Consider the following 25,457-nt stretch of genomic DNA (forward strand, 5'->3'; position numbering starts at 1 on the left):
ATATGACTGTTGTGCAAATATTTTAATTGGAAATTGTATTATTCAGATGCATTATTCACTGTTATTCATTCAACTTTTATAGTGCAAAGTGGACAAAACTCCCTTGGATAGATGGGTTCACATTTTCATCATAGTATGCTGTAAAGAAAACTGCAATTTTCTGATATGAAAACACATATTCACAAGTGTTTCACAGACTAGATTTAGACCTGTCTAGCCTTGCCCACTTACTGTAACTAAAGCTGCAACTGTACTTAATCTCTTTAAACACCAGTTTGTTGTCACTCATGCCATTGCCCATTAAGTGTGTGACTGTGATTCAGATCAGTTTACTGTACAGAGCTAGTGAACACCCCTTTCTCTATGGCTCTGTGATAGACTGGAGCCCCATTCAGGGCACGTGCAGGTAGGTACTCTATGCTTAGGGATTGTTGCAGCCCTTAGCAGGGCATACACTGTTCCGTTGATGAGTACATTGGATGTGGATACATATTCTGCATGATAAATAGTTAAGCATGTAGTGTACTAGTCAAGGTTTTAATGCAAAGGAACAAGTAAAGGTTTATTTCACGCTGAACAGGAAAGAAAAACACATTTCGGCTGTGGAGCCTTCTTCAGGTTTAAAGAGATAAACCTTTGCCTGTTCATTTGCAGCCTCCACATACTGACATGTTCATACACTGAGATTCCAAATTAAGAATGGAAAACGTTCCATAGACATATCTGGTCTACAGTATGCCACGCAAATGTTAGTGCGATTAACTAAAGACGGTACTACACATACAAGACTAGTTGCAAATGTGATTCTTTTGAAATCAACAGAAAAGGTAATAAACTTAGTGCACTGGAGTATGATTACAAAAAAAAGTTAGCTGAAGCATAAAGTGTGAGAACTACTTCGCAACACTGCCAGCATGATCAGTGGTACTGGTGTGAGACAGATTAGATTGACTCCTTAATCATATTAACCATTTTTTCTTCCTACAGTGGATATAAAAAGTCTACACACTCTTATTGAAACTGAAGGTTTTTGTGATATAAAGCCAAAAATCAAGATAAATCCCCACCCCCTGACCTGCCCAATGAATACTTTGTTGCATTTATTACAGCAGTAAGTCTTTGTGAATAAGTCTCTATCAACTTTGCACACCTAGCAATTTTATCCCACTCTTCCTTGCAAAAAAGTTCAAGCTCCAGGGGATCTCCTGTGCACAGCCCTTTTCAGGTCATTCCACAGGTTTTCTATGGGATTGAGGTCTGGGCTCTGGGTTATTCCAAGACTTTGAGCTTCCTTTTCTGAAGCCATTCCTTGGTTGACTTGAATGTGTGCTTTGGGTCCTTATGTTGGAAGGTGAAATTCCCCTTCAGCTTTCTGACAGAGGCCAGCAGGTTTTGTGCCAAAATATTTTGATATTTGGAGCTAGTCATTATCCCATCTATCTTGACTAGAGCCCCTGTCCCAGATGAAGAGAAGCAGCCCCAAAGCATGATGCTGCCACCACGCTTCACAGTAGGTATGGTGTTCTATGGATAATGGGCTGTGTTGTCTTTACGCCAAACATATTTTTTTAGAATTAAGACCAAAAAGTTCAACCTTTATCTCATCAGACCATAAGACATTTTCCCACATGGTTTGGTGTGATTGAATGTATTCTTTTGCAAAATTCAGATGGGCTTGGATGTTCTTTTTTGTGAGAAATGGCTTCTGTCTTGCCACCCTTCCCCATAGCCCAGACGTGCAGAATTACAGGAGATTGTTGTCACATGCAAAGAGTGACCAGTACCTGCCCGAAATTCCCGCAGCTCCTTTAATGTTGCTGTAGGCCTCTTGGTAGCCTTTCTCCTTATCCTGTCATCAGCGTTGGAGGGTTGTCCTGATCTTGTCAATGTCCCTGTCATAGTCTTCAGTGCTCCAAGGTATGTACATCCAATGCCTTTGATATTCTTTTATACCCTTCTCCTGATCTGTACCGTTCAACAATAAGATCCCGTAGATGTTTTGGCAGCTCATTGTGGACCATGGCTATCCCAGTAGGATGCAACCACGAACGTTTCAAGGAAATCCTACAGGAACAGCTGATTTTTATTTGAGGTTAATCAGAACCACTTTCATTGATGGCAATGTTTTGAACTCTGCTAAGGTTTCATTCTTTCAATGTCCGCTCAAGATGTCAGAGTTGCCTGAATACATTTAAGTTTTAATAATTGAGGTGGCTGCTTGAATCACTTGAAAAACAATGCAGGGAAATGGGGAAGCTACACTCCTTTAAACCATCTTTAGCCTTTATTCATCATGGTAGACTGTGGAAAGCTAATAAGGGCATTATCTTCACAAGACAATGAAATTACAGCATTGTAAGTCAGCAAACTTCTGAAATTCACATTGTGCAATTAGAAAGGTGTGGTGAAGACTGAATCTCACCTAAATATAAACAGGAGCTGAAAATCATAATTACAGCCAGCCACAGCAATGAAACACTTTGTTTAAAAAAACTCTGAAAAGAAGGATATTTTGTATTCTCTGTAATGCATTTTACACGTACAGTAATGAATAGGTATTAATTGGAGTAAAAGGATTGCAACACAAATGAAATATCCCAAGTGCTTCCTTGCGCATGCATTGAAGGGGAGGTCAGTCTTTTCAAACCAACATCTGGCTGGTGTGATGAGGACTTTGTTTTGGTGTACAATATATGACTTGCATACCTGAGTGATAGTCGCACAGATTGCAAGCACAGACCTGGGACACAAATTTCTCATACTAGCAATGAACCAGGCTGGGCTTTTAACAACTGAACACAGGAAGAAAAAAGTTTCCTGCAACACCTTCTTTACTTTGATATCCAAAGATATACAGCTATATTCAGTACCAGGCAGGACTGAAGGTCTGAAGGAAATGGTCATAATTCCCCAGGTCCTTCAGTGAATAGAAATGCTGATAGCTGGGGCTGGACAGTGTCCGCACTTATTCATGCAGTGATCTCCCCCCCTTTCAAAAAGGTCTTCAGGAAAGCACTGAATTCCAGTAACCAGTAAATGCCTGTGCATCCCCTTTAAACTGTTAGTTGAAAGGATTGAGGATCAGTCCATTTCAGAATGTTACAAAACCTGATGCTTCCAAATTCATGTTTTGCCATTTGCTCCATAATTAGTTACCATGTGGACACTGTTGGCTGCTAACAATGAAAAGCCTCAAAAAGAAAGGGGAAGTTCTCTGAGTGGATGGAGCTCAGCTCATAGTAGAAATGCTTTTACATGAGCGAGATAAACATTTGCCATTTGCAAAAACCATTTGCAAAAACAAGACCTTTCGTGATTACACTGTTCATATAGACGACTTGCATGTTTATATTGATTGACTGAAGGACAAACACATGGGGCAATTCCTGAGCTCAATAAAAAGTAGTTGAAACTAAAAGATGATAGAGGGCTCAAAAACTATTCCAGTTATTCTGCAACACACAGGGGCACAAAACCATTACAGATAAACAGTAGGTCCTTTGATAATGAACAACTTTAAAAGAAAAACTGAGAACATTAGTTTGCTAACTAAATTGCAAAGAAAAGTGTTGCTGAGTGTTGCATAATTCTCTATGTTGTAAAGGAGAAGGCTATGTTTTAAGGGCTAAATGCGAATTGGACACATTGAGGCAACACAAATAACGCCTTAATGTTTAAAGTTCATATAGAAGATGGGAAGAAAAGTTTTATGAAATCAAAAATCAGAGCAGAAAAGATAAATCAGTTTCTTTCTTTTATAATTATTCTAATGATACCACATTAGAGGGTAAAAGATTCAATACACCTTAGGTTAGTAGGTTCCGATTTGACTAGAAAAACTACACATGATTAGCTTAGACATTTTTCCCCAATAAGTAACCTGCACATTTGTATGCTTGAAAAAGAAATCAAATCTGTATTAAAAACTATTTTAATCACGGCAAGTCCATCTGTTCAGTACGTCTGATAGTACACATTTTAGTACTTTGCCATTACACAATCAAACAATTCTAAGCGAAGTATTGCTTTTAACTTGGATATCATCACAGAAGTCTGTATCAACACCGCTGACAGGTATGCCTTTCAAAATGATCAAAATGTCCTATTAATCAAATATAACAAACAATGTGGTGGCAATTTTAATTAGACCTTTACCTTAGTGTTCAATTAAGAAAAAAAACATTCACAGTGATCTATTTTGCAGACGAGGCAGTGGAGTAGTACTATGCGATTCAAACCCCTTGGCCACCAGCATAAACAGGTCACTTACTCCACGCATTGCTGTTTCCCAGCGATTTCATCAAAAATATACTGAAATTACTGCTTTTCCACAGGTAACCTAATAAGACTAACTCTCAAGCTTGCTGGGAAAAGTGCAAGTGATACAGTTATACACCTACTACTGAAACAGGACTTTTTTATAAAGACAAACATTTTTTATAGCACTTCAGAATACAGTGCTACATATATTGATGTTTTAAAATAAATACCAATAGACACACTGAAAATGGATTTTATAGTACCACATGAAGACAAGCTCTTAGTGTACTGATAATCTATGCCTAGTACCAAAGCAAAATATTTAAACAAAAAAAGTAAACTTTTGATTACTTTGCATCACTAAAGAAGACATTTCGATCAAAAAAGTATTTTTAAAAAACATTACTTGACAGCTAAGACCAGCACTTTATTCTTAAAATAAAACCCATGGATAGAGAGCGCCCCCTGGTGCAACTTTGTTCCTTCCATAAACTATAGACTAAACTACCTTAAGGAACTCAGAGTTGATAACTATCTCATAGTAAAAACTCACGGCACTACCTCTCAAGTTAGTCATCTGCCTCTTAATAAAAAGATCATGTAACAGTACACTTAAAATTAAATTACTTTTAGTCATTTCATGCACTGAAACATCAAAGGCATAAAAAAAGTACATTTGCACTGTAAGTGTTAAGTTTGTAAAATGTCAAAATAGTGGTTAGACATCAGACCCTCAAATCCATGCCCTTACAAGGTCTAAGCACAAAAACGATTAAGTTTCCTTTTGTGATAAAAAAAAACCTGAAGTGCGATGGATTGGAAGATGCAGTACTTAGCTTCACTTTTACACAGTGGTGTTGTGCTTCGTTAAGAAAATGCTGCGCTAGTGAAAACAAAAAATTACTTCAGCTAGAAAGACTGAGTTAACGTATTTTAGAAAGGAAAAATTCTGAGCCTTTCGCCTATATTTTATTTTTCCCAGCTTTATCATCACAGCAAGCAGTCTGCAGTTAATGGGGGAAAAAAAACTGGGCTCAGTAATTGCCCAACCCTCTGAGGCCTGTTTATGCGGTGGAGAAGGGGTATTTGAATTCCTGTCCGAGTTTTTCTTCTGTTGACCAATAATTTGGTATGAAGAAGACGAACGTTGGTACTGAATTCCCTGAGATTGGTTGTAGTGGTTAAATACAACTTGGAGGTGTCTGAGGCAGTTTAAAAAAAACTCTTGATCTAGTCGATAAGCAGGGTAAAACTTTAACCCACCCATCACCACTCATGGTATTTTTCCTTCAACACAAAATTACAAAACCTAAATACTGTGGCTTGTACAGAATGCCAAAGTTTTTTTTCTCACAATTTAACATTAAAAGTGAATACAGTGATCGGGCTTAATGACGTCATAATACCATATAAAAGAAAAACCCATGCATTTTTCTGTGTAAATTTAATTTGTAATATATAGAAGGAATCTATATACAACAGTGTGCACTGTAACAGTATCTTTCAATTTGCCCAGACATTACCAGAAATACATTTGGCTGCATAGAACAATTGATATTATTGCCTATATTATAAAAGAAAAACAAAATGGACACACTAAAATTTTCATTTGAGAGCTAACTGGTATCTCTATCTGTTGTTGACCATTTCCACAATTTGATATCACAAGCTGGAATTAAAATGAAAGGCTTTCATCTTTTCAAAACTACTATTTCACAACACTGACAACTGAACAAAAAAGTAAATAAAGACCTAAGAGAACAAAGGGGACACTAAAGGAGTACATAATGGAATACAGTTTCCTTTCCCCAGTGTTACATTCTGAACAGTGATTCGTTGAGACTAGCATATAATAAGAAACTGAGAAATTCATGACTGACAAGAAGGCCTGAGTTGGTGAGGAAAGGGAAACAGTCAAAAACAAATAAAAAAAAAGCCTGAGAAGAAAAAGCCCATTCAATTACGTATTTTACAATAATTTACAGCAGTACATTTATAAAAAAGGCATTTTAAATTGATCACAAAAAATAAAATAATCCAGGTTATTTTACAGTGGAAAGTACAGAAATTAAATATTCAAGCATGATGCAAAAATCGGCAAGGTGGTCACAATTTACACTGTAAACAAGTTACTTTGGAAGGTGAGCCGAAGTCCTTCAGGTCATTTTAAAAACCCTTTATTCCATTCTTGGGTATGATTAATGATACAGATATATTACGTTCTTTATTGTTAGACAGTTTTTAAATAAACCAGAGACCACATAAAAAGTGAAAATCAATAACCACGATCCAGTCTTGTGGGGGATGGGCAGCGTTCAGGTTTGTTGTGTAGAAGTAAACAAGTCATCCATTTAAAAAAAATGCCACAGCTTCCGTGGCACAGTGCAGCATTACCCTTAAATACAAAAATATTTTTCTTTTTCTTTAAATGGGATATTACACCTCGCAACCTGGAAAGAAGAAGCCGTTCTGCCCCTTGAAAATCACACCACCGTCCAGAGAGCTTTCACAAGTCACATAAGGCATTTACTGTGTTTTAACTGTTTTCTATGGCTAATAAAAGTCCAGATACGACATCTTAGCTTGTGTTATGTCTTGCGGTTACACCAGATTTGCTCTGGTGTGCTTTTGTGGTCAGATGAGTACTCAAAAGGTGACCTGTGTCCAAGAGGAGACCTTGAGTCATAGGGAGACCTCTGGTCCCGGGGGGACCTTGGGCCACTCCCAGAAGCCCTGTGGTCCATCTGCCAGTCCGAATGGTACCTGTAATCACGCGAGGTCTTGTGGTGCCCATAATCTGTGCTGGACCTGTGGTCAGAATGCGATCTGTGGTCTGAATGGGAACGGTGGTCAGCGTGTGACCTTTCTTTCATGATGCCTTCCAAGCCTGACCTGTGGTCTCGACTCCTGTGATCTTCCAGCTTTCGGTGCTTGCTGTCACTGTAGTATCTGAGTGGAAAAGGAAACAAGTGGCAAAACTAGGATGCGATGCCGACTCTCCAAAGATCAGACTCCGCTGCTTCTTAATATTCTGCTAATCAGGGGTCATGCTGACTGCTCCCACAACCTCACGTACAAAGACACTGCATAATGATACAACTATTTTTAAATAGGAAGGTGAATATTCCTTAAAGAGAAGCAATCTTTAAGAGTTATCTGCGAATGTTGAGATGTTGGAAGTATGGATGCTGGTAGGCACCCCTGCTCCACTGCCTACCTGTTGTCTTGCCTGTAGTGATCCCTGTCCCGGTGGTCCTTGCCATTGCTGAATGCGGAATAAGGTCTCTTCCTCGAAGAATCGCTTTTCCTGTACGGATCTCCTCCGTGCCGGTCCTTATGGTGGTCGTGGTAATGTGACGAGTGGTGCCTCTCTGAGGTATAGCTATCCCTGCTGCTGTCGTCATGCTGAGAGTTGTCCTTTAGCCTTTCTACATCTGTGAGAAGGAAAGAGGTTCAGAATTGAACCTGACACAGTGTAGACAGCAGGTGTATGAAGTAACTTTCAGTCCTGAACTTAATTCTAGCGCACAGTTGTGTCGATGAAAGAAATGTTGAAATAATTCAGGGCGGTTCAGGTTCATCCCAGTATCTACAGGCTTTTGTTCCAGTTCACCAGTTCAGCTCTTAAATGACTTAAATCAACCAATTCCAGGCTTAACCATTCCAGCTTTTTAGGTGCTGCTGCTTTAAAGAGACTTGCAACTGCCTTCCAGGACCAGAGCAGGATCACTCTGAAACAGCTGCATGAGCTATTTTGATTTTTTTTAGAAAAAATCAATTTCTGAACAAAAACTGGAGAATGGAGAATACTAATGAAAAGCTAATTGCAGAAATCTGTCAGCTTTCAGCATGTTAAGATGTTAATCCCACGGGTTTTAAAATTAATCTTTAAGTGTAAATAAAATACAAAAAAAATGAAGATGTAAACACATACCTGCATGCTTTAAGCCAACTGTGTTTACAGTAGTAACGTTCTGATCAGCTGCCTGAAACCAAGAAAGGAAAACTATTACAGAGCAGCACGTGTGACAGAAAAAGCCAAACTGCACGCAATAAACAGCACTTTGTACAAGGCAGTCACTATGAAAATTAAAATTCAGACGACAGAACGTTTCTAAGCGAAATCCTCAAGAAGCAGAAAATTAATGGAAAGAATTCTACATACCTGAGCACTTTCCTGTCTTTTCTTAATGGCGTGTTTATAAAGCTTATGTAGTTTTCTAGCATCAAATTCTGTAAACTTTGAGACAAATATCCATAGATTTCTGAAAGAGAAATCAATGAGCCATAAATACATTATGAGCAGAAACAAGAGTATTCATATACACTGAGTTGGTAAAACATGAATGTGTGCAGCAAACCTTTAAATTGGATTTATAAGAGATTGTATTTTCATTAAGGGTCTGACCACTTTTGCCAGAACACTAAGAAACTGGCCCTTAAGACGTTCTTTAAAGCAACAACAGCCCATAAAATTCAATGACCACCATTAATAAACTAATTGTAAACTTGTCCAATTACGCACATTTTTAATAGGCATTGAAAGTGTTAATGAAATATTTACAAGTCCGTTAATTTTTTAGCATGTTGTGTTGATAAAAAAGAATTCAAACTGGAAGTCGTGGTGAAGGGAAGAAAAATGAAGCTGAACAACATCATGCTGGAAAGGAAAGCACACAATTTTGGTAGTCTCAGATTTTCAGTAATCGGATTAAAACTACCCCCTATGCCTTTTGTGTAAACTAGTAAACTAAAGAAATGTATTTAATGTGATTTGCTCTTCCGATCTGCAACTAAGGCCTTTTGACACGCTTTAGTTAATATTCCAAATGTTTTCCAAATTTATACAACCATATATGATGTCAGATACAGACACAGACCGTAAGACGCGCTCAAGTTTTGCAACTAGGGCATCTGGGATGTGAAACATCTAAACATCTTCCTTCTGGACCAGAATTTCCAAAACCTGGGCCCCAATATGGGGACCAATAGGATGTAACGTCCTTCAAAGTTGAACTGAGGTCCTAACCTTCTGGTCATTAAAAGATCCCATGAACTAACAAATCCCATGGAGCTTCAAGAAAAACCCCTGTCCTGTCTAAAGCGCAGTCTGGACTTTCTAAAGCTCCCCCTTAATTCAACTGGTTAAGCAATTTCTCACGGCACTGTCTAAGCTGTTGCACAGTGGGACTGCCGACGCAAAATGTGTGCCACACATCACCCAGCTGGGTGCTGCACTTCAAAGGTGGCTGAATATAAACCATACTGCTGGAAGAAAAGTTCAAAGAAAATTCAATTCTGAGTTGAACACAGAGGTTTCAGAAACTGCAGCTGAACCCTCCTGGATGACTTACTTTCTCCACTGTTTTATCTGTTCTGGGTTTGTGTACTCCTTCAGACACTCAGTGATGTGATCTCCAATTTTGATCAGGCACTGTCTAGTGTGCTCGAGCTGCTCCCTCTCAGAAAGACCTTTTTCTGGTCGATCCAGCTGCTTCAGCGCTGCCTTCACCGGCCGCATTCTCTCTTTACACTAGAACAGAAAAACACATCCAGAGTTCTTTCCATTTCATACATATAAAGGGTCTCTACCTTCCTCCAAAGGTCATGGTATTTATGAGCCTATTAAACATAGCCTGGAACTTTTTAAATATTAAAAGCAGAGTGAATACTCTGACAATTTAATACTTTAGAACTTGAAGAACGGCTCCATTTTCATGAAAATACTTACATTGCAGAAATAAACTATCACATTACTACTATAATGATTTGTGTTTATGCTCAACATATTGGTAATGCATATAATGAAAGACAAACATTTTGGTTTACAGAATGTAGAGCAAGAAAATTTAATTCTAGCTGACAGGAAAACCATTTCCACAGAACTGTTGGGAGCACAGATTCTCAGAGAAAATTCCACAGTAGCTGGCTGCATGATTATAAGTAAGGAAAAGTTCTAACAATACCAACACAATAACCATCCTTCTTCCAGCAAAATATTACAAAAAACCTTACAGTCTAAACCTTAACATACCACACTGAACGTTTTCTGATCCAGCTCCTCAGATTCCTCAGAAATGGGTACAGTATCCCCACTGGCAGTAATATGGATCGGTGTGTCAGCCAACTTCTTCAACTTCTCCTTGTTTTCAGCTTTGATTTCAGTTACCTAAAGATGTTAGATGTTCCATCAGACATTCATCTTTACAAGGACAGCATCTTACTAAAAAGCTACTACTCTTGCTTTATTTCCATAGTGTTAAAGCAGTATGTGTTCTATATTGTGCGCTATTATTAAAATTTAGTTTGGAATGCATTCAGAATATTCACTATTACTTTTAAACAATACATTAAACAGTGACAAGGAATGAAAGAACAAATCTATATAATAAAAAACAGATTTACATAAATTCTCACCTTTTCTTCTTTGACTTCTTCTTTTCTGTTAACAGGTTCCGCCAATTTAGTTTCTTTTTTCTCCTTACATTCTTTCTTCTCTTTTGTGTCTCTGGTTTCCTCTTTTTTATCCTTCTTATTTTCTTTTTTGTTTTCCTTTTCTTTCACTTCCTTCTTCTCTTCCGGCTCCTTTTTAGTCACAACCTCGGGCTCAGGATCTTCTTCGCTCTCCTTGGTGACTCTTTCAACTTTAGCCCTTCTACTGGGAGGCTTTACTGGGGTAACCTCCTCCTACAGGGAGAAACGAACCTTTACTTCATAAGAAGAGAATGCGGTTTACAGTACTTTTAACTGCTCCCTTGCACAATGTCCCATACATTCACTTCAGCGACTGCATTAGAGGCTTCACTAACTCACATCAGCACTACGATTTGAGATTTTCCAACACCACTGAAAAAAGGTTTTAAGAACAAATAATTTACAAGGATTTAATAGGTTTGCAAATCACTTCTTTCCTGGGTTGAACAGACCCTAATGAGCACTTTATGCCTGATTTAAGTTTCAATTAATGAATCTGTATGCCAATGCAATTATTCCACAGTTCACTTTTCTCAGGACGAGCATGCCCCTTTCCTAAGACACTAAAAAGCCCAATGTAAGCCGTATGTAAAATTATAAGACAGGTTTATGTACAGCTAAAGCACATAATGGCCAATATGGCCACACGTGAATACAAAACAAGAAATACACTGACCTCATAATAACTAGTCCCTTCTCTGAATATAAGCTACGAGATATAAGGGGTGTCAGGAAGAACACAGTTCAGCTAAGTGTGGAAAATTCCACTTCGGCGCTCTAGAATCTCAGCACTGTACCTTTTCCTCCTCTTCCTCCTCCTCTTCCTCCTCCTCTGTGCTCTTCTCTGAAGGAGGTGGAGAGGAGTCGCTCTTCACTTCTTCCACCTTTGCTGGCTTCACCACCTTGTTCTTCTTGCTTCTTGGCTTCCTTTTCCTAGAATTAGCCTGTAAACCAGTGGCAACATGCCAATCAGCTGTATTTTACCGCACTTGCTTACATTCTTTTGGAAGGAGGATTCAGTTGTATAAAAAAAAAACTTAAGTAATTTAAAACAATGACAAAAAACTAACACGTGGAATAAAGTCATATAAAATAATGAGGTACACTAAGTAAAAAAAGCTGGTCACAGCTGAGAAGATCGGACTACAGGAATTGTATTTTTTAGTTAACTTATCACAGTATTACTGAATTTATATCACAAAATTGATCAGTATAAAATTCTGCAGCCCAAATGTTTGCTACATATTCCGTGCTCTGAGCACAGGCAAATTTTAGATTATTTCCGTTATTTCAAGATTATTAAAAGAAGATTAAAAAACAAAAGCTTTAATTCTGTTTAAAGCATTTTAAAGTATTCTGGGACATATCAAAAGGGAGACCTGCCCAGTATCTTACCGTTCCAGCTAGTCTCTGGGCCTCCTTCTTGGCCAGGTCTTTGCTCAGTAATTTAATGAGGTAGTCAGCTCTGGTCTGCAACTGTTTAGCCTGTGGTTTCTTATCAGGGTCATCTGGTAATAGCTGAGAGGAAAAAAAAATATTAATAATGATAACATTAAAATATAATAAGCGATAATGGCATAGGGGCAATAAATGAAACCGAGGTGGAGTTTCCCCATGTACAGAAATGTCTGACTCAACATTTTACATACACACAACAAATGTATTGCAGCTGTTGTACAATAATCTTAAAAGCAGCAGATATCCCAGCCTACACTCCTTATCAAGATCACTCAACCTGCACTTTTCAGTTGGGAAAAATGCATAACTACCTGAAACTAATCATGTCTTCTACAGTTTTCAAACAGGCAATCATCTCACAGGGAAACCAAAGAAACACAGGTGTCCCCTGAGATTTGAACTGCGAGGTAATTGCATCTTTTCGTGCTAAGCAGTGAAACAAAAACATTGAAGACCGTGTCCCATCCAGAGAACAGACAGACTGACTACTGACTCCTGGCCAATACCAAAATGGCTGCTGGGACATTCACCTAGGACTACAATTCAGATCTGAACAAGCAACCTTTTGGTTGCATGGCAGACAGTCCATTTGGAATCCTGCTTCTTATTTCATTTTGAACATTAAAAGCACTTTACCATAGCAGATATTTTTCTAATATTCTTATAAAGAAAAAAAGCCTGTAATAACTATTACAACTTTAGTCAGTTTTGGACGGGTTTTGTGTCAATTAATAATTGGAAAACAATTTACGGGCACAGAAAACCCTTCAATATTTCCCTTTCTCTGTAAGAGAAGAGTATACTCTACCATTTAGTTCAGTGTTTTGGTTCAGTCTGAGAACATGGGATTGGTTCGGTCTGCTTTACACATCTTCCAAAGCCGGACAAAGCATAGCAAGCAGGAAAATAGCAAACATCAACCAGACTAAACTGCAGAGAACGAGAATGGCTCCCGTTTCTTGGATTAAATAAGACAAGAGGATTATATCAGCAGAAAAAAACTGCACATGCCTGCCATTACCTACCTTTAGTGTTAAGTTGAGATCTGGGTCCATTTTTATCATTTCCCAGCTCCCATACCCGTACTCATAGATGCCTATGAGCAAGTTAGAATCATCCTCTTTACCCCACTCAACATCAAAGTGAGCTGCCTTTGAATGACAGGGGATGGTGTATCTGTGGATAACAACAGGAATCATTCTATCAATTACATATATGTGTACTCAAAGCACAAAAGAAACGAACTGTTGGGGGGGGTATTACCAAAGCCACTAAAAATTATGTTCCGCATTTCCCTCATTTAGTTTCAAAATCTTATTTAAAGACTTGGTGGTTGAAAAAAATCCCACAGCCAATTTAGGACCCTGGTATAGTATGGGCAGTTCCATGACATTGTTACAGAATACCAGACTTTACAAATACAGTACCGATGTTTCATTTTGACTTACGAAGCACGCATGAAAAAAAGCAGTTGGCTTTATTAAGAAATCAAGACCAGTTTTTCTATAATGGTGACAAATAGCTATTTTATGCTCCATCAGGTCTCACTTCTGACTAACTGCCAAACACCAAGCATTATTAGTAACAAACCACCATTAATGTAAGATTATATTCAACCAAAGTAAAAAATCTGAACAGAAAAAAATATTTTTCATTCCTGGTAAATCATACTGCTACATGTATGTAGTAAAGACACTAAATGATTGTTACGACTCAAAGAATTATAATAGCTAAATGATAAATTAAAAATTTTTTATAGCATTAACTCAAGATGTTATGATGCTATATCTATGTATAATAGACATGCAACATTTTGTCACCTGTATTTATTAACAAAGCTTTATTACATATAATGGTATATTCCAGTCATTCAATTACCCAAAACTACAATTTTGGTATCAGCCTGCATTTCGGGAATATGGCACTGAAGTGATTGTGTTGCTTCCATAGCAACAGGGTTAATGAACATGTACCCAGTTCTAAAAACAAACCAATAACGTGCATTACAGTTTTGTTTGGTGTTGAACCTCAATTAAAATCTGGAGAAACAGCTGTAAATGATTGTTTTGTCAGCAATGTGAAGAAAAGATAACAGAAACTAGAATAACCACAGTACATGTTGGTGTGGACTCATCCTGAGTTATGAAAACCATAAGATTATCTTACTTACAATTACTAATATACCTGGTGAGCTTTAAGAATACAAAGTTCTACAATTATTTTTTGTTAGGTCGTATTTACATTGGAGACGGAGTCATCATTTGATAAAGTTTTGCCAAACTGAGCTTTTTTGTACACTGTCCACTGTCTTTGGGTTTTGTAAAACTGTTAATGGATGCAACTTTTTCCCCTTACCTTACACAGATAAACATCACACGTGCCTTTCCCTATAGAAATGTTTTTTTTAATTTATAGACAGCAGTTATAGAAAACATTCACCTCTCCAGTTTGTCATACTCTAAATCTGTAAATGTCCACTTAGACATGCAATACATCTTCAAAGAGAACAGAGGAGGTTCAAATACCTTTTCCTCTCTTCAGGATCAGCAGGAATGGACTTGTGCAGTGGTGCCAACTCCTCTTCATGAGAGATGACCAACTTCGCGTTGACCTGAACTCCTGAGATACGGAAAGTGGGCCCCTTCACCTTCCCCCGTCTCCCTCCTGCCGCAGCGCAAACACAAAGATTTATTTTGCATGCAGATTTTCCAACACACCTTGGATGAACAACAGCTTTTGACTTATTCCATCTGCATCTTATTCCAAGTGACGGGTTACCTCCAGTCTTTTCTGGGCCGGAGGAGTTTTCTCTTAATGCCTTTATGCAGCCATTATGCACTGTTTCCGCTAGTCGCTTGAGGTCGTATTCAGATTTGTCCACCAATTCTGCATCCCGGGCAATTGCATCAAGCCTTTACACAGGACAAAGAAATTCAAATGATGAACAGGCTCAAACTTACGACCCCAATTTGCTATGTTAAAAATTTGTTTAAATGAGCTTACCTTTCGAGAGGTCCACCAAACTTTTTGTAGCTCTTTATGAACCTGTATGGGGGGAAAAAACATTAACTGTGATGCTATTAACAGGAATACGTGAACATTAATCCATATATTCAGAAGCAACAACTTCAGTTGTTGGTGGATCATACTAAATGAGCTATTTTATATTTTACCTTCTTATTTCAGCATCACTGAAGCCTTTGATGTTTTCCCGTGGAATAGTTCGAGGCCTCCCTCGTTTTTTTGGACGCTTTCTACCTGAAACTGAGTCGCTGTCTGACCCAGAGTATCTTCGGTTCCTGCTGCGCCTGCCTTCATTCCCATTAAAGCTTATCTGTTTCAAAACGAAATATATGATTGCATTAAAATCAGAACAATTCGTTTTAGACCCAGCATTTGTTAACATAACCTCCGTGCAGGTACTCAATTGCATTTCAATTGCAATTTTCAAAGTAAAAAATACCAATTAGGTGAAAATAGCTATTTCAGATCACCTTTTCTCAGAGTATATATACACATATGGCTACTACTGATTTTTTGAAGGACTGTAACCTTGAAAATCAAATATTTGGGTAAAGATACTGCTTCACTATGTTACAATATTGAACAGAATACCTGTTTGGCACAGTTTCTCATTCTGGGTAGCAAGTAAATTTCCTCCAACTCTTTCTGCCTCTCCTCTTCCTCCATCCTCTTTCGCTGCTCCTCGGGAATGATATCATCCCAGGTCTTGCCATTGTGCTCCCCATCAAGGTCAATCTCATCATCTTCCATTGTGGAGAAATTGGCCACCTGTAGTTTTAATTGGAAATTCGAATGTAGTGCTACATTAAGGAGGTAAACTAAGTACCAAACAACTCAGGTATCTAAACGTTGTGCTAGAAGAAGAAATAAGGCATGAAATCCATGTTTCCAAAAACATGTTTTCTTGCTGGAGCCTGGTCAGTACCTCCTGGGAAGAGGTGTTAGTGGGGCCAGCAGGGGGCGCTCACCCTGCGGCCTGTGTGGGTCCTAATGCCCCAGTAGAGTGACGGGGACACTATACTGTAAAAAGGCGCCGTCCTTCGGATGAGATGTAAAACCGAGGTCCTCTCTGTGGTCATTTAAAACCCCAGGGGAATTCTCGAAAAGAGTAAGGGTATAACCCTGGCACCCTGGCCAAATTTCCCATTGGCCCTTACCAATCATGGCCCCCTAATGATCCCCATCTATGAATTGGCTTCATTACTCTGCTCTCCTCCCCACTGAAAGCTGATGTGTGGTGAGTGTACTGGTGCACTATGACTGCAGTCGCATCATCCAGGTGGGGCTGCACATTGGTGGTGTCCCTTTTTTGTGCTCCCCTTTTCTACCGTTGCACTCACTTTCCTCTTAAATGGTTCCAAAACACTGCACAGATGCCCCTCCTAATATGTTCTTCCCCAATGCCACCCTAGCTTATCGCCAGTTTCAATGTCTATCCAGGGTTATGAGGATAAAAGAAGGGAGGGGTACACTTGAAATATCGGACACCAAATAGAATATATCCCTGGTAGTTGCACCACAGATCCTTACCCAGTTACTACAGCTCAAGGTAAGTTCTCAGAAACATTGGTCATAATTAAATCATCACTATTCAGCTTTTGCTCAGCTCTTTGAGGTGTTGCATATCCCTCTGATGTCACTCACGAGGCTACTATTACCATGTCTATTTTCAGTTCAGTTCCTATGATGAGTGAAGATTTTATGGTCCATGAGGGATTTACATTTTGAATGCCTTAGCACACACCTGGGCCAAGTGTGTACAATCAAAGCTGCTTCTTAAAGCCACAGAGGCACGTTTCTGCGGTGAACCGGCTATCACATGCTGTTCTATCACAAGGATGTTTGGAAATTTCCCCTGTGAAGGGAGGTACACAGAGCAATGTCGAGAGGGACGGCACCTTGAACTGTGAAAGCAGCTCTTCCCCTACAGTGGCTGGGCCTGGATCGTTCTCGCGGGTTTCGGCTCGCTTCAGGATTTCATCAATATCCATCTCCTGGACAAAGGTGGAAAAATTAGGAAAGGTGAGAAAAGTGACTCACAAAAGCAGACGAACTCGCTGCTTCAAAAACAGCAAAACGCAACACGACCGACCTGCGGCTCCTGCTCCTCTCCTTCCTGCTCTTTGAAGAGCTCCTCGGCGCCGAACTTCAGGATAGCAGAGAGCTCTTCTTTATTGAATGGAGTGGAGCTGCAAACACAAAAGTATTACAGCATGACGCAAAACAAATCACATTATCTGCACTACATTAACAAATAATTGATATACAACATTATAAAATACATTATATTAAACAAATACTGCATACAAGAAGCACTGATGCACAAACCCTGAATGCAGACTCACAATACTTCACAGGACTTTTCAACATACAAAGGCTTAGATGTACAAGAAATATATACAGTCCTTTTTTCAAGGGTTTAAAAAAATAACATTCAGATCCAGCAGGCACCTGGAGGGGGCAGAGCCCGTGTGCAGCACAGTTTTTCCAGTGGTGTCCATTCTCTGGATCACCAGATGATCCAGAACCATCTTCTTCTTTGCCCTTTCTATGATTTCCTCCTCCACTGATCCCTTTGTCACAAGACGATAGATGTTAACCTAAAAAGAAAATTAAGGCGAAAAACTGAATCCTTAACTAAGGGGAAAGACTTATGGTTAAATAAAGTTTGCACAAAGATGACTAGACATTCAAAAATGGGCAACACAAAGGTCTGTTGCTTCATGTTGCCTTTCTTAAGACTTTGGGTATTAAGCACTTCATTAAGATAACGCAAAGTGATACCTGTTTTTTCTGCCCAATCCTGTGGGCTCTGGCTTGTGCCTGCAAGTCGTTTTGAGGATTCCAGTCTGAATCAAATATCACCACAGTATCTGCAGAAGCCAAGTTTATGCCCAAACCACCAGCTCTCGTAGACAGCAGGAAGCAGAAATCCTACAAATGACACAACAAAAATCAAATTGCAGCCAGATATGTCTGAACAAATTCACAGATGCACAGGAAGAGCTTCAAGGTCCAAGTGACAAGTTCAACACCCAAGTTAAATCAAATCTGTGATCCACAGGCCAACTGAAAAATTATAAACCCAGTACCTGATGGTAGATTTTTGTTCCTTCTTTCAGACCAAATAAAACCCTTGATGGGTCCCAAGGGTTGAAACTGATAGTTGGGACAAAATGTAATTGCAGCCCTATTTTTAATCATGGGATCACGATTCAATAATCTGTCATATTACAGATTCGCTAAAAATAATGTGCATCTTGTAATACACTCCTTTTTAAAGGGTTTTAAGGATGCTACTGGAGGCATACAGTGCCTGCTAAGGACAATCATAGTTTTTGGACAAGGTTTTGCTTACAGTCCAAATTTTCACTTTTATACAAAACTGTTAAACCACACACAAAACTGCTCTAGATGAATAACACTTACATCTGACCCTTCTGCATTAAAATGATCCAGTGCTTGTTTTCTCATTTCTCCTTTAATAGATCCATCCAGTCTCTAAAGGAAAAGAAAAAAACCTGATGAAAACCAACACAAGAGGGCGCAGATTTAAAAGCGTCCCCCCTCTTAGACGCGGCCGATTTGCCTTGCAGCCGTTAAAGGAGAGTTTAAGAGCCACACCTGGAAGAGGAACTGCCGGTTCTTCAAGTACTCCGCCAGAATGTCCAGCATGCGCACCATCTGAGAGAAGATGAGCACCCGGTGGCCTCGCTCTTTCAGGCGGATCAGGAGCTTGTCGAGCAGGATCAGCTTCCCGCTGCTGCGGATCAGGTGCTGCAGGAGAGGAAAGCGGACGAGGGAGCTTGCGTTAAACCTCCGCCACCGTTAATCGTTAACACGGCCACATCCAAAACCACAACCGGGCGTCCACTGCCTGCTCCAAACGCATCACAAGCAAGGGGCACGAATGAAGCTGCAAGAGTGAAACATCCACAGCACCCTGAATCGGCCATAACACACACTTTCATTCATTTATAGTCACCTTTATGAGAGTAGAAGCAACAAGGTTCAAACCCAAGGCCTGGCTTCTTTTTGAACTGCAAAATGTTCGTCTGCAGAGTTTTTTTTTAATTGAAACCCTATGGTAATTGGTAATTTCTAACCTATATCACATCGTGAGTCTACATCACCTTCTAGAGCCCTCTCTTACCTGTAAGGCCTCTTGTCTGTTATAGAACTCGTTATCCTCTGGTGGTTTAATGAGGTAGCAATGATTACAACACTTTTTCAGCTCCATCATTATATTGAGGAAGCCTGAGGTACTGCCCTTCGTGCCTTTGCTGAGGGCCTTGTAATTTCTGGTCAATATCCACCTGTTTAAAGGAGTAAGAAAAAAAAATGTTAGAATACACAGTGTTCTGATGTTTCCATAAATTTAAACACAACCCCATACTTATGTCTTTAAATAAGCAGTCAAAAAACTATGCATTACAAAAACAATTCAATGTGTTTCCAATCTTTTGTTTCAAAAGCAAATAATGCATTTGACATTCTGTACATCAGTCTCCAGGGTTCCTAATTAGCATTGCAAGAATAATAAGATTAATAAAACCCCACTGTAGCTCTTTTCAACAATTTATAAGCCACTACAAAGAGACAATTATAGTCATATATAAATGATTACACTTATGTGACAATGTTGAAATCTTTAAATGTCCCCAATCAAGAAGTACAGAATGAATGCCTTCTTGTACACACTAGACAGGTTTTTTGCGGTCTCCAGCTCACAGAGAGCATGTCACCTCACTTCAGATGCCTTACTTGTAGTACTGCTTTTGGATTGCACTCATTTCCACTCGCAGTATCTGCTCGACTTTAGCAGGAAGAGACTTCTCCACATCCTTTTTGACACGGCGCAGCAGGAAGGGCTCCAGCTCCTTGTGGAGACTCGTGTACCCCGAGTCCCTGCCTTTGCCATGCTCTTCCTCAAACAGCTCCCAGGAATGAAACCTGTCGAGAGAGAGCGGGATTTAAAGTACAGAAATATGATCAATACAAATAACAGCAGTCCTAAGCAACATAGAACATCCTTTAAAATCTACTTTTAAATGAGAGAGTCCCCAGAATCTCTTTAAATAACTCCTGAGACAAAAACACTTATCTAACAGCTTCAATTAAAACAAAAGACAAAAGATGTGTGGTCCAAAAATAAATGAAGATCGTAAAGAAACTTCTAGAAACAAAGAATTCTAGGCCAAGGAATGAAACTACTGTTAAATAAGAAAGGAAATATATATCATTCACCAGCAAGAGGGTACTGTGCATATCAGCACAAGTGGAAAAAAAAGTCATAGTAATGTTTTTGAAATATTTTATAAATTCACTTTGGTGACTTTATAACAGTCACTTTGAAAATGTATTGGCGTTACCGCAGGTGATATGACATTTTCATTGCCTCCACACATCAACAGAGCCGGAACTAACTCAAGTTGACAATTTAATTTGCTTAAATGCACCTTTCCATTTTAAAACTTAATTGTTAGCAAATCTATTGAAATACAGCTAGCAATTTATTTTCAAAAGCAAAACAAATAAAGCAGTGCCTACATAAAATAAAATGATGACTATCAATACAATGTTTTTCAAACAGACGGACTGGCTCATTTACAGATTGTGGCTACCAAGACATTAGGACTAACAATGCTTAAGAAAAGGTTTCCAAGACCAAAAACACTTTCTCAAGTTAATCAACAACCATGAATCCTAACTGAACCTAAAAATATCAAGGCAACACGCAGGCAAGCAAAATAAACAATAGCAAACATAAGAAATAAATGATGGCTGTCTTTAACATGCGCTATCTTATCTTGGAAACCTTCGGCTGTTCCCTCACACCTGCCCAATACAGAGCACACCATGGCTAACTCGGACTCGGCCGTTTCTACCTACTTTTCCGGCATGATGAAATGCAGCAGAGACCAGAGCTCCTTCAGAGAGTTCTGTAAGGGGGTCCCAGTGATGAGAAGCCTGTGATTCGACTTGAAGTCAATCAGAGTTTTGTAAAGAAGGGAATCATCGTTCTTCAACCGATGGGCTTCATCAACACCAATGAAGGCCCAGTTCACATTACCCAGGAACGTCTAGGATTAAACGACCACACATTCTTTATGGCATGGGCGAACAATCCTTCCACCAATCACCCAAAACGAATACCTGATACCTCACTCAAACATGTCCGAACAACATGGAGTGGAAACATTTCATGTAACAGTGTCAATGACCCTCACAAAACGAGAAGCTTATTATTTAAGAAATCTTTAATATTTAAAGGGGAACCGCAACTCTATTTTCATATTGCGGGGTTAGAAAGAATCAGCACTGATGAGTGCATTTCAAACTACAATAAAAGTCAAATGTACACAGTAACTTATAAGACCTCCAATTGACATCACAAAACAGACTATTTCCAGGTATGTGCAGACCAAGTTCTGTGATTCAGAACGAGGCAAAAAAACTTCCTGTGACATGTGCAACCGTAAATTAGTAAGCTTCTGAGTACATCTCTTTAAATCTAACAAGTATTGCTCTTGATTTCAACACGATTTTGCCAACAAATCTACTTGTCTACTCTGCATGCAGATAACGCTGGATCAGTTCTGTGGTGAAATGCTTGCTGCACAACCTGTTTTTATTTACTTGTACATCACATTAGTCATTATGGAGACTAGAGGGGAGGAAGGGCCGAATCATGTCGCAATTCGTGGGAAGACTTACGGTTCTTTCACAAAGTTCCCGATTAAAGTGCTCAATTTGAAACTTGTAGTTTTTTCTATAATGTCAATTAATTTGTTACCAAGATTTAATAAGCGGTCTGAGAAATCAGGACAGCGGTTCCCCTTTAATGTTAACTGAAAAGCAACTGTGGCAAAATTACTCTTAACATCCGTACAAAAACCTGCATTCAACAGGCTTACAGAAACAAAAAAAAAGTACATTTAAACTTTAAATTTAAATTTAGGAGAGCTTCGTCAAATACATACCTTATCTTTCAGCAAAATTTCATAAGTCGTCAGTAAAATGTTGAACTTTAGTCGCTTGTTTTGTGGATGCATCCATTCATGTGTTCTGATCTGTAAAAAAGAATCCCAGAGCATTTTAACAGAAATACACATCATTGCAATACACCCAACTTAAAAAACAAAAATTCAAATTTTCCTCCCAAGCAAACTAGAACTTCCGAAGAGGAATAGTTATGACTTCTTTCTGAAACTGAATGCTTTTTTAGATTTACATACTTAACAAACCTAGACATCCATCATGCACGTATCGATCTAGCACACGTATCTAGCTTTGAAGATTCACTGCATGCTCCATTGTTATGATGTTCAAATACAGACAAATGACAGCCCTGTCAAGGTAGTAGACCAAAGCAGTTCAATCTAAAATATAGGGCAAAAATATCCAGCAGCCATATCACTCTGCAACTCACAACTAGCAACCCACTGAAGCTAAGCACGTGTGAGCCTGGTCAGTACCTGGATGAGAGACCTCCTGGGAGAAACTAAGGTTGCTGCTGGAAGAGGTGTTAGTGGGGCCAGCAGGGGGCGCTCACCCTGCAGCTCATGTGGGTCCTAATGCCCCAGTATAGTGACGGGGACACTATACTGTAAACAGGCACCGTCCTTCGGATGAGACGTAAAACCGAGGTCCTGACTCTCGTCCCAGGGCATTTCTCGAAAAGAGTAGGGGTGTAATCCTGGCCAAATTTCCCCATTGACCCTTACCAATCATGGCCTCCTAATAATCCCCATCTATGAATTGGCTTTTTTACTCTGTTCTCCTCCCCACTGTTAGCTGATGTGTGGTGAGGGCTCTGGTACACTATGGCTGCTGTCGCATCATCCAGGTGGATGCTGCACATTGGTGGTGCTAGGGGGGAGTCCCCATTACCTGTAAAGTGCTTTGAGTGGATTGTCCAGAAAAGCGCAATATAAGTGTAAGCAATTATTATTATTATTATTATTATTATTATTATATACCCTCAACACAACATCCCCAGACATACCATGCCTCTGCTGTTGATGTCTCCCAGGTAAACAACAATGTTCATCTGGGGAGCCCACAGCTGAATCTCTCTCTGCCAGGACGTGAGAGTAGAAAGGGGTACCACCAACAAGAATGGGCCATACAACTGATGATCATTAAACATATAGTTGAGAAAGCAAATAGTTTGAATGGTTTTTCCAAGACCCATTTCATCAGCAAGGATGCAGCTGTTTCCCCTGGTAAAGAGAAAAAAATTCAGCAAGCATTAAAAGACTTTAAGAGAAAGGGTTCAATATGGCTGATGACAGCAGTGGTAACAAAACCAAACACCTCTAAGAAGCGAATGGAGAGTGATAAGAAGTCAAGCATCAACAAAACCACTTGAGGAACCTTAAAGAAAAAAGGTAACGGAGAAAAACTCACTTGCACCAGGAATGTGCCATCCAGTTCAAGCTATCCAACTGATAATCTCGGAGCTCTAGTCCGTCCCCCCCAATATAGGGGGGCTGCTTCTTCATGGGAACAAACCTAGGTCTCTGTTTTAACACCTGCAGGACAAATTAACAACAAACGCACTTGTGTAGGAGCAATACTTCCAGCAGTATTCGACAAGCCATTTTCAATTCAACTCCTGCCTTACAGTGTCTGAAGACACCCCTCAATGAGGACTGCCACTGAGTAATAAATGCCATCATTACTTGATCTGTCAAACTTGTGGCTCAAAAAACCCACAAAATGTTGAGAATATGTGCATGCAAGTGATGAAGATGTTACAGGGTTATCCTTCTCAGAATAAAAAGAAGAAAAGCACACTACACATTGGCATCAATGGGGTATAGCTTAAAAGGGACAGTAAAAGTACTGCTCATTTCCTGACTCAGCAGCAAGGTCAGTCACTGCCTGGAGCTGTGCTGGAATAAGACTTCAACACAGTATTTGCTTAAATCCATCATAACTACTAGTATCCGGGCTAAAAAAGAAACAAGTTCAAATTTGATGCTGTAAGATCATATCAGTTCGCAAAACCAGAAACCAAAGAAATTTGATAGTATGAAAATAGGTTATACAAAAGGTTCCACGCAGATAATATGAAACTTATAGGACAGAATCATAAGTCTCAACCCCAGACTTGTTTAGCTAGAGTTATGCAAATAAATATTTCAATCACAAGAGAGATTAGGATCGCTATGGTCAAAACTCTAAAATGAATGGAAAATAGATGGGGATTGTAACGTTAAATTAAAATGAAATACAGAACATGTTCTTTTTCTTAACCTTACCTTGCAGTCTCTGAAGGGAATAGTCTTGGATTGGTTTCTGCTCATATAATCATCAATGCACTTCTGAAATTTCCTGGAGATGAGGGCCCCATCCTCCCAGCTGCACTCGGAATATGAAAGACCCTGCCACTTGCACAAATAGTCCGGGTAACCAGCTGCCGACTTCTGATTAGAATGAGCTGCCAAAGAAAGAATTATGGATTTCAGGACCCACAGGGGAAAAAAGCTATAAAAAGCTTTTATAATAGCTATTAAAGGTCTCCATACTACAAAAACATTTGTAGACCTAAAGGGTGTTTTCAGACTGTTAGCTGGATAAGTGCAAGGGAAATCACTGTTTGCCTTCTAACGAAAGTCCCCAATACAAATACCAATCATTTATAATCATCCAAAATGGTACAACTGGACTAACCTTTTTCAAAAATTGTTAATTTGTTCAATACTAACTTGTATTACATTTCATCTCAGAAATACCACAGATTCAAACTGCAATTCTGACATTTTTTTAAATTTAGATGTGAAAGATGAATTCTTTAGCTTGTTCATCAGCTCAAGTTCACCTAATGTACTTAATCTACATTCTGAACATAATTTATTTTTGCCATTTTTTTGTTGTTCTTAAAATCCTGCAGCCTCTGAGCAGTGGGGAAAGAAAATAACGCTTGACTTGCTTTCTAGGACTGAATCAGTTTAAGTAGCACTTAATTTTTGCATTGGTTTACAGGGTCTATAAAAAGCTTCAGGAGCCTTTGTTAAAACCAGCTGTCAGTGAAGATTCCTGGGGATGGCTTTCACATGCACAGAAAAACATACAACAATGTACACTGAACCTATGGTCACTCCCTCAGCCAGCGGTTCTGGAAAAAAAAAACACTGATGTATTTTTAGTGGCGGGTGTTCATTAAGGACAGGCTGGGCATGGACCCACCAGACAGAAAGAGAAGGAAGAGGAAAAAACATACACAGAAATGA

At 39.2% G+C, this 25,457-nt stretch overlaps 1 protein-coding gene across 3 annotated transcripts in view; it reads right to left on the reverse strand.

Annotated features, from left to right (window-relative positions):
- Positions 1-5,689: 5,689 nt before the first annotated feature.
- Positions 5,690-25,457, reverse strand: part of chd1 (chromodomain helicase DNA binding protein 1) — a 32,700-nt gene continuing 12,932 nt past the window's right edge. For all 3 annotated transcript variants that reach the window (XM_088629956.1, XM_088629954.1, XM_088629955.1), the window contains exons 10-37: positions 24,486-24,664; positions 23,629-23,753; positions 23,225-23,441; positions 22,200-22,289; positions 21,109-21,299; positions 19,981-20,169; positions 19,370-19,532; positions 18,841-18,993; positions 18,646-18,717; positions 18,001-18,150; positions 17,668-17,816; positions 17,309-17,405; positions 17,115-17,210; positions 15,808-15,984; positions 15,366-15,526; positions 15,196-15,237; positions 14,971-15,104; positions 14,718-14,856; positions 13,218-13,368; positions 12,130-12,252; positions 11,532-11,678; positions 10,678-10,947; positions 10,295-10,429; positions 9,615-9,793; positions 8,426-8,525; positions 8,195-8,246; positions 7,478-7,694; positions 5,690-7,209 (exon numbers count right to left, since the gene is read on the reverse strand). In XM_088629956.1, the coding sequence (XP_088486082.1) occupies positions 6,849-7,209; positions 7,478-7,694; positions 8,195-8,246; positions 8,426-8,525; positions 9,615-9,793; positions 10,295-10,429; positions 10,678-10,947; positions 11,532-11,678; positions 12,130-12,252; positions 13,218-13,368; positions 14,718-14,856; positions 14,971-15,104; positions 15,196-15,237; positions 15,366-15,526; positions 15,808-15,984; positions 17,115-17,210; positions 17,309-17,405; positions 17,668-17,816; positions 18,001-18,150; positions 18,646-18,717; positions 18,841-18,993; positions 19,370-19,532; positions 19,981-20,169; positions 21,109-21,299; positions 22,200-22,289; positions 23,225-23,441; positions 23,629-23,753; positions 24,486-24,664 (4,259 nt within the window). In that variant the 3' untranslated portion in view covers positions 5,690-6,848. The remainder of the gene's footprint in view (positions 7,210-7,477; positions 7,695-8,194; positions 8,247-8,425; positions 8,526-9,614; positions 9,794-10,294; positions 10,430-10,677; positions 10,948-11,531; positions 11,679-12,129; positions 12,253-13,217; positions 13,369-14,717; positions 14,857-14,970; positions 15,105-15,195; positions 15,238-15,365; positions 15,527-15,807; positions 15,985-17,114; positions 17,211-17,308; positions 17,406-17,667; positions 17,817-18,000; positions 18,151-18,645; positions 18,718-18,840; positions 18,994-19,369; positions 19,533-19,980; positions 20,170-21,108; positions 21,300-22,199; positions 22,290-23,224; positions 23,442-23,628; positions 23,754-24,485; positions 24,665-25,457) is intronic.

The sequence above is a fragment of the Lepisosteus platostomus genome, chromosome 4, assembly GCF_059453375.1.
Source record: "Lepisosteus platostomus isolate fLepPlt1 chromosome 4, fLepPlt1.hap1, whole genome shotgun sequence".
NCBI classification, from domain to species: Eukaryota; Metazoa; Chordata; class Actinopteri; order Semionotiformes; family Lepisosteidae; genus Lepisosteus; species Lepisosteus platostomus.